The following is a 17,597-nucleotide window of genomic DNA, read 5'->3' on the forward strand; positions in this document are numbered from 1 at the left end:
GAATTGTAGTCTCAAAAAACATCTGGCGGGTCGAGTTTGCCTATGCCTGGCCCTAACCCTAACCCCGATACCAGAAGAGGAGAAAAGTGCCTAAATCTACAGAGTACAATGGGATAAGGCGAGGGAGAGGCTGGATTTACTCCATTTCAGGTAAAAATACACTCCACTGCCTCATGTGAATAGTGCACACGCATGTTTAGCATACACACATTTCCCATCCAGCCTAGTTTGGCCCTAAATTGCTGCAAATATAAGCAATTACTGCTGAGAGACGGGTAAATGCAGGCAACTTTTGCTAGGAGGCTTTTCTGCTGCGTGCCAGTAGGAAATGAAGATGATCATGTGTTAATTGAAGAGAGAAACCTCATTAGCTCATGTGCAGCTTATTAGCTCTTTTAAAGGGAGCAGCCCACAGAGGGTGACCCAAAGCCACATGCAGCGCAAGTGCAAATAATGGAGCCACAGCATGCGCAGCAGCCCATGGTAAGCCACAAGTCTGGTTTCTGTCAGCAGAGACAAGAGACTCGTTGTCCCCTTGCAAATCCCTCCAGCTCTGCTGAGCATTAAAACTTCTGCCTCATGCCAGATATATTTGACTCCCATTTTACAACGTTAATTGCAGGCATAGGCAAACTTGGCCCTCCAGATGTTTTGGGACTGCAACTCCCATCATCCCTAGCTATCAGGACCAGTGGTGGGATGATAGAAGTTGTAGTCCCAAAACATCTGGAGGGCCAAGTTTGCCTATGCCTGGTTAATTGCCTCTCCTCCTTCCAGCTCTACTTTTCTGACTCTTTTAGGACACCGTAGTCCCCAAAAGCCTGACCTTTTCAAAGAATGCTACATGAAAGCTATTTTTCAAGTTAGAGTCTCGGGATTGCCGTATCTTTATACTGAATGTGCAGATGAAGAATCTCAGGGTCTCAGCTATGCCCAGTTCCCCTCCTTGAATAGCTTGCATGGTTTTTTCAGGTGATGAGTTTATTTTTCCAATACAATACCATTTTGGTATGGGTGGAGCATGGAGGGGTGGAATCCTCAGCTGTATTTATCAAACGCTTGTTTGCCCCACATCACAAGGATCTTCCAGGATGAAGTGAGGTGTACAACTTCACCGGGTTAGAAAACATCATGAAAATTGGTCTAGAATAAAGACAATAAAAATGGGACTTTTCATAAGTCAATATTACCCACAATACATGCTGTGAGCGCAGCTCAACTTGGCCTATTCACTCTCTGTGGCACTATTTAGACAAGCCAATGTCGTGCCTTCAGATGTGCTTGGACTACTATGGTCCAACAAAACTCCTCTGAATACTACTTCTTCTTTGGTGATCACTTGTAGCCAAGTAAGATTTGGCTAAAAGTATTCGGCTACAAATACTACTACTACTACTACTACTACTACTACTACTACTACTGCCTTCCATTAAACACATTTTAACAGTGAGTCCGTAAGTGACTGTGGAGGCCAATTCTGGATCCACACGTCCTTCCACAGTGGGGACATAGGGAGGGAGTTGATCACGGTGAGGGTTTGCCAAGCGTGCCTTCCTCTTAGCGTGTTTCTCCCTTTCGTCCTGAGTTCGAGCATCTTCAAAGCCCACAACACCACTACTACTACAGCTCAGAACTTGCTGGATAAACGCAGGACGAATTTCTTCCACAAGAGACAAAGGAGCAAAATCCCAGTGCTGTGGCAATCTCTAAATCCAGAATAATCCCACAGATTAAATTTTATGTATTTAGTGTACCCTCATCAGTGGCGCTACCTAGTTTCAGGAGTAAATTTAGTTTCAGGAGTAAATTTAGAATAAATGGAAGTTAAACACGAGGGGCAAAAATATCCCGGACAGGTTTCCTTCCTACTATTTCAGCTCAGGATATTAACTTGACTGAGCAAACTGGGATAGACAATGTGGTGCCCTTTGGATGTTGCTGGACTACAACTCCCATCGTCCTGCCTGAAACTGATGCGCCATAGCTAGGCGCTATACCTAGACCGCGTCCTCCCTTTGAAATCCAAGCATCAGTGACTTCCTGAATGATTGACATTTTCAGCGTGGAGTGCAAGACGGGATGGAATGCAGCCTAGGATGCTCTTTGGCATGGAACAGTCCTGTGTTTCAGAGAACGTATGTGAATGACATGCCGTAAGTAGTGGGTGTGTTTCTCACATTAATCTGCCTCTGGTTGATGATTCCATGGGAAAGAGCCATGGGAGGCGGGGGGGGGGGGGACGACGACTTAGGGCCTCCTGCTGTTGCTGAACTACAATTCCCATCAGCCCTTGCAAGCCTGGCCAATGACCAGGGATGAGTAACGTCCAATATGGTGTGGCTGCTTCTTTGTTCAGCTGCCTATCCTTGAGTGCGCCTGCGAACAGGCCTAGGCAGCCATTTCTGTTCTCTTGCTGCAAGCCACAAGCCTTGATTGGTTAATTATTGCCCATTAACCAGCACTCGGTGCAGCGGCCAAGCCATTAAGCAGGGCAGCATATGGTTCCTAACAGCGCTATTAACATACCTTTAGGGAGCATTTCCTGAAGCAGCAGGGCATTTCAAGGGGAAGAGAGTGGCTTTTGCTTCTTTTTGAAACAAGCTCACTGGTTCAATGCCTGGGCCCAGGTGACAAAAACCCACATTGTGCCTGCAAACAATAGCAGGTACCCTTGGCTGAAACAAGCATGTGAACAAGCAGCAGAAGAGCTACATTGGGAGATAATGCCTTGATCTCTCCTGCAATAAATGAGTGGCGAGCAATTCTGGACTCAGCTAGATTGGTAAAGAAAAACCGATTTATATGCGTTTTATATGCGATATAACATTTTGCCACCAGATGGCGCTGTGGAGCCCGTGTTTTTCTCTACTTGTTTTCCCTGTTTAAATTTACAACATGTTTAACTGAAGCGCTTCTTTGAAGTGTCTTCGATCCAGCCTATGTATTTACTGCATGGGGGTAAGGTGTGAAAAAAGTCCAAAGACTGAAAGTTCAAAAATAAATGAAAGCACATTTGCCAGGTCTCTCTCTGCAGATCTTTGAGAAGAGCAGTTCAGGATGCTTCCCTTTCCCGCCCGCCCCGTTCAGCTTTTAACATGATCTGATTCTGCTGCCGCTCTGCATTTTGATTGACTGATTATTTCTTTGCTGAGGTGTTTTGGTTTCATATATTGACATTCTGCAGTACCCTTGGGAATCTGCATGGTTAAGAGGTGGGACATAAATATATTTAATAATAATAATAATAATAATAATAATAATAATAATAATAATAACTCCTTCATATCTGAATTGTGTCATACTTGTTGAAATAAAAAGGACAGCAAACAAAACGCATAAATAAGAAAATATTCCATTGCATTTTCTCTTCTCTTTGTGAACTGATTATCTTCAGGATCAGATCGGAGCACTGCTCTTCTTGCCTTTAACCATCAGTGCTCCCATTTTTAAAGCAGCAATGCTTGCTCCCCATAATTACAGAATACACTGTTTGCAGAACATATCTGATAGTTTATGCTCTACTTCTGTTATTTTACTGACACAGTTTTCTGTTTTGTGATATATGCAAAACACTTAATCAATGCAAAAAAGAGAGAACTCTCTCTTCTGGAATTCTTCAGTCGCAAAAATTCTTCAACCTCTCTGGGTTTTCTCTTCTGATTATCGTCTCCTTTTCCAACATCTATCTTATTCCTAATCTTTCCATCATGTCAGGCAGATCGTTAATCATGCTGCACATCTGCTTTGGGTTTCAGGATGATTCTAGTTCAATAAAATATAGTTTCTTAACCCATGTTTTTCTGCTTTGTACTCTGGATTTGTGATCATTTCTTTTGGCATCTCAGATTCTATGGAGCCCAGAGTGTATAAAACGTATGTTATCTACACATACTGGTTTCATAAACTGGAATTGTTTCCATATCTGTTTATACAGATTGCACAGATCCATTATAAATAAGAATGCCATTTGTCACCTTGCAAGCCTTTCTTCTAAGGATGGAATACATATATCTGTTCCTTACTGCTCCAGAGCACTGACATCTTAGCTCAGCTTAGCTGGACAATGGCAGCTGGTAATATTTTGATTTCATAGGGTTGCAGTTTTCATCTCGACAGAAATTGCACAGCACTTATTTAGTCATTGCGCATGTGCAGAGTGCCATTGTCTCCTCCTCTCTAAACCCCACTCCCCAAATGTTCTCTCCACGTCTATTGACAAAGAAACAGCTCCAATGTAAGAGGCCCAAGTATGATTTCCAGACAAGATTGACTCCATACCTCTTACTTAGAAATTAAGCCAAGACACACAGCATAAGTTTTCAAAATTTCAAAATTTACATCTATGCATCCATTGTTCTCAAAAAACCTAAACATAAAAAACACAACAAAGGCTTTCTTTCAGTTGCATGTAGTTTTCCTTCCCCCCAAAATCTAAGTATTCATTATCCAAAACATTGTTTTCCTCTAAATTAAAAGAACAGACTCTTCCAACCAGTAGGGGAAAACATGATTGTTTCATTTGAGTCAGGATACAACAGAACACACCAGAAAATATTTGCCATGCATGACTCGGTCCTGAAAATGTGAAGCAACGATCTCTGTTCATGTGCAGAGTTCATCATACCACAGTGATTGTAGTCAACTCTATAATGTCTGAGTTTGGGGAGAATGTTTCCAGGTTTGGGGATGGATATGAAATCGTATCCAGAAAGGCAAAGACCCCAAACTATTCACTTCAGAAATTCACTAACAAACCCACAAAGAATAAGGGAGAAATGATAGGGACCAGGGAAGTGGCTTACTGGTAAAACGGATCCACATAGCTTTTCTGAAAACGAGTCTGGAAAATACTCTGGAATTGCAAATGGCCCAGTATCTACCTTACCTACCCTACTCCACCCTGCAGCTGCAGTAGTTTTTAATGAGTGAATATAGGAAAATGGTTGATACAGAGCTTATTGCAACACACAAGCCACCCTCTCAATGCCCCAAACTTATTTTAAAAGTAAAATAAAATAAAATATAGCTATTTATTGTAGAATGAGACTCACTGTAGTTCACAGTGGTCTTTGAGATGCTCTTGGACTACAACTCCCATAATCCCTGACCTTGCTGGCTAGGTCTGGTGGGAATTGTATTTCAACAGCATCTGGCAGCCCCCAAGTTCCCCAACCCTGCTCTAATGGAAGTGACTGAATTGGGCTGCAATTTTGTGTGCGCTTAACTGGGGGCAAAGGGTGGCGCTGTGGGTAAAACCTCAGTGCCTAGGACTTGCCGATCGTATGGTCGGCGGTTCGAATCCCCGCGGCGGGGTGAGCTCCTGTCTTTCGGTCCCAGCTCCTGCCCACCTAGTAGTTTGAAAGCACCCCCAAGTGCAAGTAGATAAATAGGTACCGCTTTATAGTGGGAAGGTAAAGGTAAATGGCGTTTCCGTGTGCTGCGCTGGTGCTGGCTCGCCAGAGCAGCTTCGTCACGCTGGCCACGTGACCCGGAAGTGTCTCCGGACAGCGCTGGCCCCCGGCCTCTTAAGTGAGATGGGCGCACAACCCTAGAGTCGGACACGACTGGTCCGTACGGGCAGGGGTACCTTTACCTTTAACTGGGGGCAAGCTACCGTGGGACTAACTTCAGAGGAAGCAAGTCTAGGCTTAAGCTGTTAAGCTTAGCAATGAAGAGGGCTTTGATGGGCTAGCAGCATGCAGAGCCCTCTCTAAAGTGTCTTCTTAGGGGTGAGAAAACAACAGTTGGCCAGAGGCTTCCCTCTCCATTCAGCGAGGGATACTCAGCAGCTGCCGTAATCATGTGCCGCAACTCTTAACATGACCTCATTTAGCTTGATAAATTAACTGAGTCTTGCAAGGCTTTCTTAAGAGAGCAGCAGGATGCTTATGAGTGATGTAAGTACACTTTATTCCACAGACTTATTTATGTAGGCAGCGGATTCCGAGAGCGTATTTATGGTGCAGACAAATTTGGCTTAGGCAGCTGGAACTCCGTACTTTTTTCGCAAATAATCACTGGAATTATCACATTAATTTTGGAAGATGATATGAGTGAAACTGACAGATAGAAGACCTAAGGGCTTAGGAGGCTTAATTTTATCCTAAAACCCATCCCCACCAAATGTTTTCAAATTGACATCACAGGCTTCGGGATTATGCACTATTGGCACTTCCTTGTGAGCAGAGTTGGAAGTGGAAAATAAAACCAACAGTTACCTAACTGCTTGATTTGATGGGTGCAATCAATCAAAAAGATTTGAAGTGACTGGTTAAATGGGCCTTATTAAATCAAAATATACCTTGAGTTAATCAAGTGGCTGCATACTTAAGTCACCATCCTTCAAGGGACGCTTCTCTGCAAAAAGTGCCGGACCAATATATTTTGCTGCCTGAGGCGAAGGACAAGGTGGCACTCTCCCTTTTCCAGACGTTGAGAGAAGAGAGTTGACTCTTATGTCAACATTGCCAACAGGACTTCATGCTCCACAGCAGGCTAGCAGAGCACATATTATTTATTGTTATTATTATTTTAAACTTATTTCTTTCATTTACTTGTTTCCCATAAGGCATCCCAAAGTGATTCACAATATAACCACCTATATAACTTACCTATATAAAATCTTTTTTTTTAAAGCACTTATAAGCACTTACAGTCCTGAAGCTATAGACACAGATATGGGAGACACATGCTTTATTGTCGGTGGGGCAGGTGAAGGTGTCTGGTTTTGCTGCTGCAGATGAACCATGGCATTTATTTTCTCTGCGCTCCTCCCAGCGGTCATTCCTCCACTGGTCACTGCTCTAGATGCACAACCTGACTGCCCGTCGTCAGGCACATCAATAATTACAAGCACAATTTTACTAGAATTAAAGGTTCAATTAATAGGGGAAATGGAAATTTAGACAGCAGTTCTTTATACAGCTGCTGCCCACAACTACCAATATTTTGGAGGCATAACAGACAGCAGCAATTTGGCATGCTGGAATGCTATGTATATATTTCTATATAGAGAGAGACAGGGAGGGAGAGCAGCTTTTCCTGCAGTTGTTGGGACCTTGAGAATTGACTTGAGAAAGGATGCTGCCAGTCGGTTCCGTTTTTTCAGAGCAGTCAGCCAGAAGTCCCTTACTGTCATATGCTGATCTGAGGACATTTCAGTCTCCTTACCTTCATCACTCCTGCCCAAGTCAAATAAAAATGTGTATGGCATCTATGCATAATCAGTTGTGGTTTTTTGGCAAGGAACTTTTTCATTGGTTGAAGTATTTTTCTTAAAACACTTTGTGGAATTGAAGGCTTCAAAAACATGATCAACAGGTATTCAGTTTTGAGATTTCAAATGCACATCCTGGAAAACAAATCATGTGCAAAGTAGCCTCCATGCGCATTTTTCCACGTATTGATTTACATACAGCATTCCTTTTCTCTATACAGGCAAGAATGTCAACTGTGTCCTCCTGCATCAGTAACATCCTCTTCACATTTGTTAAGCAAGATTTCACTGTGGGGATATTCCATGACTGCCACCACAATTGCTCGGACAATCCTTTTCACTGTTGCACACACTTTTCCTGGGGTGGACAATTTTCGATCTCCAAGGACAATTCAAGATAAAGGGCCAATTTAGAATCACAACAATAAGACAATTGCCACGGGCAGCGTATTTCTCCTGAAAAGCATATTTAACATTTTGCATTGTATGATGTGAATTGTATTGTACACAAACAATATACACCTTTGTTAAGAGGACAACTGCTGCCTCTAGAATAGTCAACTTTTTTCTTTTTTTTGCAGTGTTTTTCCCCCCCAAGGAGGGGCATTGTTGTCTTCTGAGCTGCTGATGTAATGCCTTGCCATCGGCTTATACCTCAACGCTGGTGAGGGCTGGGTACTTTGCATAGATCACAGGTGAGTTTGGTCACTTAGGGATAATGTAATCCAACAGCCTGAAATGACTTGAGTCTGGGACCCCAGAACCCACTGGCTGAGAGAGGCATGTCCCCATCTTCCAAGGAGCTCCTTTGGAAGGAGTTGTTGCTAGTGTACCACAGTTATGAAGGGACACAGTAAAAGCTTGCAACAAAAAAGTGGAAAAGCCCTGCAGGATTTACCCAGTGTTATGTCCTAAATCCTGCCCACATGGCCCTCAGACGTATTACTGGAACCGCAAGCATTTTACAAACCAATTCTTTCCTTTCTGTTCCAAAAATAGTAGATGCTGCACTGTTGCTTTAAGCACAGCCCGTGGTATGCTGAATCCCAAGTACTCTGTTCACTGATCCAGCAGCTGCTAGGCTCCTTAGATCATGTGTCAGTTGGCTCTAACATGTAGTCCTTGCAGCATCTAAAACAATCTTAGGATAAGCAGTTAAGTTTTAAAGAACTTTATTTTCAACTTGTTTATTGCTTCCATGATATTCTTTATAAAAAGTAACAATTGATACATAATAAAAACATTAATAAACCCACCAATACAAGATCAAAGTGGGACATTTCTTGTATATAACTTTTCACAAAGCCTAGTGCTGCGTTTGTTGGAGCCCAAGTGTTTGAATATCCCCAGTCACATTTCTATTTAGCATTATCGTTTTGTCTAAATTCCCCGTTTCGGCTTTCAAAACGTTCAGCAGCATCCTAGAGCTTTCCAAGATCTTCTCGTAAGTCAACGCTGCTTCGGCAAGAACTTCATCAAGTTTCTTCTGTGCAGCATTTTTCTGTGCTATGTTTTCACACACACAATCCAGTTGTTTTGTCAGTGTCTCGATTTTATCCTGGAGCCTACTCTTTTCCTCTTCCGCTTCCCTTATCTGCTTGCTCACTTCTTCTCTTTGCATGTACAAGTCTTCTATGTGTTTCACAAGTTCGTTATTATAACCTTGTAGAACAGCCCCCTGGTGAGTCATCCTGCTGGCTCCACCCTTCAGAGGAGAAGGAAATGATTCCTGCTTCCACCAGCTGATCTCACTACTGTCTGCCTGTATTTTATAATTTAAAAAGGAAAGAAAGAAAAATTGCTAAGTGCTTTTGAGCAACACTGTAAAACCAGCACATACATAATGGAAGCTTCAATATCAATTGTAGAAAATGTGATTAAGGAAACCATTTGAGTAAGTTTCCAAGGATCCTATTTTGCCATTACTTTTAACTTCTTCCACTCTGACATGCAAGTGGCCAATGGTATTTTCCAAGACGTTATGAAGCTGCTGATATTTTGAGACGGCTCTAAAATGTGTGCACTTAAGTGCTGTGTGCAAGAGAATGTGTAGATGCACAACTCCATGTATGAATGATGCAGGAGTGAGATTATATGAATGCATGTGCCTTGATAGGCATGGGAGAGGAGCACTGAGGAAGAACAGAATAGGGGAAAGAATTGAAGGATTAATCTCCCCTTGCCCTCCCTGCTTCTCTCACAAGGTTCTCATGCTAATAATAAGTCTCCGCCTCCCTTCAATTCAAAGTGTTGGTGCTGACCTTTAAAGCCCTAAACAGCCTCGGTCCTGTATACCTGAAGGAGCGTCTCCATCACCATCGTTCAGCCCGGACACTGAGATCCAGCGCCGAGGGCCTTCTGGCGGTTCCCTCATTGCAAGAAGTGAGGCTACAGGGAACCAGACAGAGGGTTTTCTCGGTAGTGGCGTCCACCCTGTGGAACACCCTCCCATCAGATGTCAAGGAAATAAGCAGCTATCCTATCTTTAAAAGACATCTTAAGGCAGCCCTGTTTAGGGAAGCTTTTAATATTTAATGCTGTGTTGTTTTTAACACTCAATTGGGAGCTGCCCAGAGTGGCTGGGGAAACTCAGCCAGATGGGTGGGGTATAAATAATAAATTATTATTTGTCCTAGGATAGGGCCATTAAGGTGCTCTCTAGCTATAGGATGGCTTAGAAAAGTAAATACACTGGCAACATGTGCACCAGACTATTCAGGATTGATTTACTGCAGTTTAAGTAAGGTTTCTGGGGAGATTTGCAGGGTTTAAGGGTGCTGAGAAGAATCCAAGCCTGCCTAAGCATTTCTTCTATAGCGCCTGCTTAACTTGTACGTTTGCTGGTAATAGAAGGTAATGCACCATTAAGGCTACCTGTACTAGTAGAAGCTCAACTGTGCTTAACTCCTAAATAAATATACTTAGGGTAATACAGCAAGTCTCCAGGGCACTTTTCTCCCACAATTTCCGGAACGGCTGCCTTAGGATTCTGTCCCTGGGGTTGAAAGGAGGGGAGTGAGAAATAGGCCAGCTACTAGAACTTTTCTGTCTGGAGGGCTCAGGCGTCTCACCTTCGAGGGAGAGGCCCCTTCCTGTGCAACCCACAAGAGAGTAGTCCCCAAACTCATCCAATCTCAGCCTGCAAACTGGGACTCTACTACTTTTGATTTTGTTGCTAGAGGAATCCTCCAGCACAGGCGCCTGCGCAGGAGTAAGTTTGGCTTTTGAAAGCGCAGCTTTTCAAGTGCCCTTGAGGGAGAAGATCCCTACTCTTTCCTGCACATCCATAAAGGGGAAAGGGAGCTTCGCGCTGGCTGCACAGTGGTACCTCGGGTTACATACGCTTCAGGTTGCAGACTCCGCTAACCCAGAAATTGTGCTTCAGGTTAAGAACATTGCTTCAGGATGAGAACAGAAATCGTGCTCTCGCAGCGCGGCTGCAGCGGGAGGCCCCATTAGCTAAAGTGGTGCTTCAGGTTAAGTACAGACCTCCGGAACGAATTAAGTACTAAACCCGAGATACCACTGTATTCTCTCTCCCCTCAAAACCTTCCGCTAAAGCTGCCAAAGAAAAGCAAGCAGCGGCGGCGCCCAGCCACCAGTTGGGGGAGATGCCTCCCCGGCAACCCGCCCTCCTTGCTTCGCCTCCGCGCTGCGGGCAGCTGTTTTCCCCCGGACCCAGAATAGACCAGCGGCCGCCCACGTGCCTCCCAGAATAGCTCCGTTGTCACCCTCCTTCCTGCCGCGGATCGCTCGGAATGAGGCGCCGAGAGGGGGCGGGGCCCGCAGCAGCCACTGGGCACCTCGGCGCGGACACAGGGAAGCGAACACCTCCGCGGCTGCGCACTGCGAGCGTTGAGGCCGCGGCGGCCCTTACTTCTTCCCCTCCCGCAAGCAAACGCCCCGGCGGGTTGATGCGGCGTCAGCCCCGCCCAAGTCAAGCGTTGCGCGGCGCTTAGTTGTTTGGAAGGAAAGGCGCCTCTTGCTCAATAAGCCCGCCCGGGACTGTAGCTTCTGCAAAGGCTCGCTCGGAAATCTGTGCCCCGCTTCAGCTCGGTGGAGCTTGGAGTAAATCCCATTTAGGTCCATAGGCGCTCACTCTCGGGCAAGCGGGATGGGATCGCGCCTTAAGTGCCCACAGAGGGCTCTGGGCGAAGCGTGTCTACCTAGTTACATGGGAACACGCATAACTGAACGCGTTTTACTCCTGGATAGGCATGCAACTAGGACGTTTTCGTGTCCCCACCCCAGAAGGCTTTCCTTGGAGATTCAAATTATTGTACAAACTATACACAGTGCAGAAATGGTTCTGGTGACGTTTTGTTTTAAATTACAGGGGCTTGGACTAGATGACCCCCGGGCTTCTTCCAACTCTATAATTCTACGAAAGTCCCATTCATAGCTACATTTTTCTAGTTCTCCATCCTCACCTCCGGTAACGCCCACTAAATAACTCCGGTAACTTCGGCTTCGTCGGGGATGGAACAAAACGCGTTTCTGTTATCCCAGCAGAGAACGTCGTTCAGCCGAAACAGGAACCAAAGAAAAACTCCAAGCCACCTAGCTTGAATTTATCCACCACTTTACGAGCGTATTTCCGGAGCTCATTCTCGGAGGATTAAGATGGGGGGGAGATACGGGAATAACCGATTGTGGCGGCGTTTCTCCTTCCCCTTGCGGAAATAGTCGAAGTGGAGACAGCGATCCGTGACGGAGACAGCCGGTGCCGCCCGAATGCGAGGGCTGCAGGCTGCACGGAGACTACCGATGTTTTCCGAAACTGCAGCGACCGAACAGAGAGCGAAGGGAGGCTAAAAAGAACCAAGCAACCCAAGGGAGGGCTTGTCGGAGCCTGACGGAAATGGCCGCTGTTTCCCGAAGGAACTCGCCTTAGCATCCGGAAGGGAGGAGGCGGGGCATAGACTTAAGAAAGAGGGTGGGTTCAAAAAAGAAAAAAGGACTGGATGGAATGGGAGGAGCTTTGGCGGAAAGAGCCGATATCAGCCGACGTTAAGCGAAGGCGGCGGCGTCCGAGTTTCCCGGATGTAGTCGGACGGCGGTAGTGTTGGGAGCTGGAGCTGTAGCTGAAGGGAGGGGGGAGGAGGTGTTGGCGGCGGCGGCGGAGGGCGAGCGAGCGAGCGAGCGAAGGCGGCCAGTGGCAGCAGCGGAGGGGACGCGGCCGCCTTGTGCCTCCCGCGCCCCGCTGTGCGCGTGTGTCCGTCCTGCGGGGGCGCCTCTCCTTCTCGCTGGTGCGGAGAGGAGGAGATGGGCCCGTGAGCGCTGCTTCCCCTCACAGCCGAGCTGCCTGAGCCGCCCCTCCTCCGCCTCCTCCTCCCTCCCTCCCCCTCCTCCTCCTCTTCCCTGTCCCCGGTCGGAGCGCTGCCTCCCCCTCCCCCCTCGGCGGCGCCCGTGGCCCGGCCGCGCCCTCCTGGTCCCCTCAGTCTCTCACACACAGGCCGGGCATTGATGGTAATGTATGCGAGGAATAAGCAAAGACTCAATGATGGGTAAATAACCCCCTTTCTCGTTCCGCCCTCCTCCCGTCTTACTCTCTCTCGTCTCTCTCTCTTTTTCCTACCCCCCCACCCCCACCCTCAATACCAACGGCCAGTAACGGTCGCTCGCTAACGTAACGTCTTTTTCTCCTCTCTTTCCAGCTGTCACGACCGCAAGGGGGACTCGCAGCCCTACCAGGTACCGACTTCTTCGCCCGCCGCAGCCCCACACACCGATAGGCCCCTGCGGCGGCAGTAACTGGAGTGTGGGAGGGCGAGCGAAACTACTCGAGCGCAGGCCTCGGCCGCCGCTGCAGGCCGCGGGGGAGGGGAGCCAACCGCTTCCCTTCGCTCTGCTCCGCGCGCGGCGGGCCGGGAGGGGGCAAGGGGGCGGCGGCGACTCTGGCTCTTGCTTGCTCTCTTACCCCCGCGACCGCGAGGGCTTGAGCGCGAGCTGAGGCGGCGAGAGGCGCTTGGCGGCGGGGCAAGGAAGCGAGAGGCCTAGGCCCGATGCGGGCCGCAGGAGGCGGAGGGCGGCATTGTTTTTTCGTGTCCCCCCCCCCCCAGCGAAACCCATGGGATGGCGGTAAGCGGCCGGAACCCGAGTCCGAAAAGGCTTCCCGAGTGCCGCTGACCGTCTTCTCTTGCCGTAGGAGACGAGATAGGAGCCGGGATAGGTTCTAGGCCTTGGGCTTGTAGTAAAGCCCGAAGGGAATTCTAGTTCCTCAAACCCTTTCTGTCAACTGAGAAAACTTTAAATTGGGACCATGTTGAAGGTACCCCTGAATAAATTTGGGAAATGGCCGGAGTGAAGCTGTGGGGGGGGGGGGACGGGACATTTGAGGCTTTCCCTTTGTCATCTCCCCAGTGTTAAAAGGATAGGGAGAGCTGGAGGTGTAAATACGGTCATTTACAGGTTTTTTTTTTTACCACTACACTTACATACCTGAGTGATCAGATGAAAGAGGCAGCTTTGACAACTGGAGGCTGCAGTCAGTGACAGCACATCTAATGTAAACATTCATCACACAGCCTTGTGAAAAGGGGCAGATGGAGAGAGGTTCTGGACAAGGCCCTGTTGTGTTTAGTATAACACAAGGTGGTGTGGATGCTACAAAGCTGCACATTCCACTCGTACTACTACAAAATCTATCAAGCCCTTTGATTCTTTTGCCAGAAATCTCCCCGCTCTTCAAAGTGCGTAACAATTAATCTCAGTTCATAGATGAGTGGTACCACTGGTTAACATTTGGTTAACTATTTGGTTAGATTGTGTGGGATATATTTTTAAGGGGGGAAATGGAGAGGATGTGTTACTGAAACTGGTATCAAATGCCTTAAAGATTTTTCAGTGTCACCTGTATATGGTAAAAGGTATTCTCCATTTAGTAAATAAATAAAAACATTCTGCATCCTGCAGATGAAATAATTTTGTTGGACTGTGTGCATAGTCCAAGGTGTTTCAGCCAAGGTGGTACTTAAGACTTATTTGAGAATAGTCTCCCATTAAACACAATGAAATATACATAGTTATGATGTAGCACATCAAAAAGAAGCTTGACTTGGTTGAACATAGGCATCGTGTTAATTGTACTACTCTGAATAAATCCCAATACTGTATTGGAAATAGAATGTTTGTAATAAATTGGAATTAGGGTTGAAAAACCCAGAATTACTTGCTATTAAGTTTGTAAAATGACATAGCACTAGTTAGGATCTAGACAATTGTGAAACTAGTTCCATGACTTAAGAGGATTTCTAGGCTTGATTTATTTTGGACAGCAGCTTCTCCATGCTGCATGGCAAACTGTTTTTAAAAAAGATATTTCAAAACACAGCTTGAGAAATCTGTACTTGTTATTTCTTTCAGGCTCTTAAATACTCATCAAAGAGTCACCCCAGTGGTGGTGATCACCGGCATGACAAGATGCGAGACACCACAGACCCTTCACCACCAAATAAAATGTTGCGGCGATCTGATAGCCCTGAAAACAAGTATGGTGACAACACTGGACACAGTAAAGCTAAAAGCATGCATACTCACAGAGTTAGAGAAAGGGATGGTGGTGAGTTAAACTTTAACTGATTTGTATTCAAAATACTGCTAGTAATTGAAATAAATCTTGCACCAAAACAAAGCACATTCATTGAGGTGAAGAATTTACCTCACCGTTATTTCAGTTCATTCACAACACTGCCACAGGTTCCTTATCCCTGTGTTAGGGGGCTTTAGACCTAGCTGCTTTTGTTGTCTAGTCAGGACGGCTTCATAAACCTGGGCTTTTTGTAGAAACTGCCCTCCAGTGCAATCTAGCATGGTGGCGTTTGAAGGAAATGATACTGTGTCTTTTGGTAGGCAGGCCTTCATGTGCCTGATATAAAATTTGTTCTTCCCGTTAAGTACAGTTTACAAGAGAGACAGTGTAGTGTAATGTCCCTGTACTGGAGGTATCTGGCTTCAGATACCCTTACTCAAGCTTAAAGCTTGCTGGATGGTCTTGGGAAGCTACACATCTCACTCAGCCAAACCTTTCATTCAGGGAAATTATGAAGATAATGGGGTTTACCATAAATACTCTGAAAAGAGCTATATGTCAAAAGATACAAATGTTATGAATAAAATAAAGTGAACAATTAGTGAAGTAAGCAATATATAAAACAAATTCTTAATGCAGTGAGTTAACACAGTTCTTGTGTCTTGGTTTTATTAAACAAAATTTATATACCATGTTATTGTAATAAAACCTATTACGTGGTTATTTGAGATTTGTAAGAATAGAAATAACAGTAATTCCATGAAGCATTTTCTTTAATGCTAAGGCTATTACAAATCAGCATTTAAGTTTCTTGGGACAGTGAGGAGGTTTTTGTTTTTGACAAATTATCATGTTAGGTATCCTTACTGTCACATAGCTATCATATTGTTGTAGTTAAATGCTCTGATAATGACTGCACCCTAGTGCTATAGAAGAAGAAACTTTTCAGGTTCTGTTATATTTCATATTTGCCACTGCACTTTGAAGGTTGTAATTGACAGCCCAAATCCTGTTCTTATCTATAGCTGTTGTGATGAAGGGACAACTACAGTGCCATCTTGCATGAAGTGTAACTACATCTCAAGAAGTCTGATTCTAAAAAGAGAAAGTCTCATTCCAATACTCCACTGGAGATTCTCACTAATGCTGGATGAATGGGGCTGCTTCTGAAACTGTATGGGATTGTGTATGTCCCATGTCCCCACCTTCTCCTTGCCCCTTGCTCCCTGTTCCCGAGGTTTTCATGTGATGTTCATGGGTAGTGTTAGGACTTTCCTCCAGTACTGGAAGAGCATTGATGAAGCTGCTGATCTGGTAAAGGCAGCATCTGCCTACAGGCCTGTGATGCTTTTCTGCCACACTATAGTAGAGTAATGGGCCTTTAGTAGTTTTTACTACAGGTGTGCAACTGCCACAAAATTCAACTTGTATCTGTAGCTACAGCCAATTCTGTTACTCAACTAAATTGGATATGATAAAAAATCAAGCTCTCTTTTCTTTCTGTTAACTATTATGGGGAATCAAAAAATGTCCATAACCACCTCCCCCTTCACAGAAGTGGATGGGGTTTTCAGGCACAGCAGCCCCTCCAGAGTGGATTTTTTGTATTTTTAATTCATTTTTACAACTTATAAATACATCATACAATATTCATCATTCTCTTGTCCTTGGACTTGCCAGTCCATCTCTCCATGGCATTCTAGGTAGTCTTTTGTCGGCTGCATAATCTATTATTCCACCCAATTTCTTCTCAAATCTTCCTTTATTTAATGTTATCTGCTGCTCATATGTTCATTCCTACTTGTAGGTTGAATTGACTATTATACCCTCTAAGATACTCTCTAAAACACTTTGAAGAGTAGATCCAGAGTGGATTAAGCCTGCCAATTTAGAGGCAGATGCATCCGGGAATTTTAAAAGTTTGTTAAAAGAAAAAAAATCGGTTATTTTCTGCCAAGTGTGGTTGCAATTTGCAGGCATGCTCCCCGCTTTAGTGGGGGTGAAATTGCCAAATTTCAGCTGCAGTAATTCCCCTTCAAAGCCATGATTTTTACTATTTTGGGGTGGTTGTGGTAGGAATCATAACATGGTAGCTGTGGAGGAGAAACACCCCCAGGAAAGACTGGAGTGGGTAAAATATCACCCTGAAAGGATTTTATTACACCTAGGGTCATTGGTAGATTTGGGGTGGGCTTCTGCCCCCATCAATGATTTTTTGGGATATAGCCTTTTCTTTTTGTGACATATCACCATTGACTTGCATAGAGAAGGGGTGTTGGCATTGGGAGGAAAATAGCATAGGTTAAAATAAACAGCATAGATTGAAATGAGCAGCAATTTTTAATGTTTTCTTGAACATTTCCCCCCCAAATTGGTGTGCTCTGGAAAATAATTAATTGTGATTAAAATCTAGACCTCTTCATCAAACTGAAAGATTCTCCTTGCCCTCCTGCTCCCTCCCCATCAGAGCTTAGTGTTTCTCTAGTCAGCTTGGCTTTACAGTGGTACCTCTAGTTATGAACTTAATTCATTCCAGAGGTCCGTTCTTAACCTGAAACTGTTCTTTACTAGAGGCGTGCTTTTGCTAATGGGGCCTCTTGCTGCTGCTGCACCACTGGCACACGAGTTCCATTCTCATCCTAGGGCAAAGTTCTCAACTCGAGGTAACTTCCAGGTTAGCGGAGTTTGTAACCTGAAGCGTTTGTAACTCGAGGTACCGCTGTACTTAAAACAACAACAACAACAACATGCACTTTAAAAATGCAGTGCTTTAAGGGCAACTGAGTCCACAAAGTGAGTTGAGACTTTAGGGAGTCTGTCATCTGACTCAAAGTGCCTTAACAGTGCAAT

General features: G+C 45.2%; 1 protein-coding gene and 1 pseudogene across 5 annotated transcripts in view; one reads left to right on the forward strand and one right to left on the reverse strand.

Annotated features, from left to right (window-relative positions):
* Positions 1 to 8,371: 8,371 nt before the first annotated feature.
* LOC308569884 (microtubule nucleation factor SSNA1 pseudogene) lies at positions 8,372 to 13,039 on the reverse strand (annotated as a pseudogene). Its single transcript, XR_014013374.1, has 2 exons — positions 12,908 to 13,039; positions 8,372 to 8,978 (listed from the first exon to the last, which is right to left on the reverse strand). The product of XR_014013374.1 is annotated as a microtubule nucleation factor SSNA1 pseudogene (transcript).
* WAC (WW domain containing adaptor with coiled-coil) overlaps positions 11,648 to 17,597 on the forward strand; it is a 47,476-nt gene continuing 41,526 nt past the window's right edge. For 2 of the 4 annotated variants that reach the window (XM_081164115.1, XM_081164116.1), the window contains exons 1-3: positions 11,648 to 12,275; positions 12,874 to 12,910; positions 14,582 to 14,777. In XM_081164115.1, coding sequence (XP_081020241.1) covers positions 12,181 to 12,275; positions 12,874 to 12,910; positions 14,582 to 14,777 — 328 coding nt within the window. In that variant the 5' untranslated portion in view covers positions 11,648 to 12,180. Of the gene's footprint in view, positions 12,276 to 12,328; positions 12,724 to 12,873; positions 12,911 to 14,581; positions 14,778 to 17,597 lie in introns of those variants that run through there. The other 2 variants (XM_081164117.1, XM_081164118.1) reach the window with 2 other exon arrangements.

The sequence above is a fragment of the Podarcis bocagei genome (assembly GCF_964188305.1).
Source record: "Podarcis bocagei genome assembly, chromosome: 12".
NCBI classification, from domain to species: domain Eukaryota; kingdom Metazoa; phylum Chordata; class Lepidosauria; order Squamata; family Lacertidae; genus Podarcis; species Podarcis bocagei.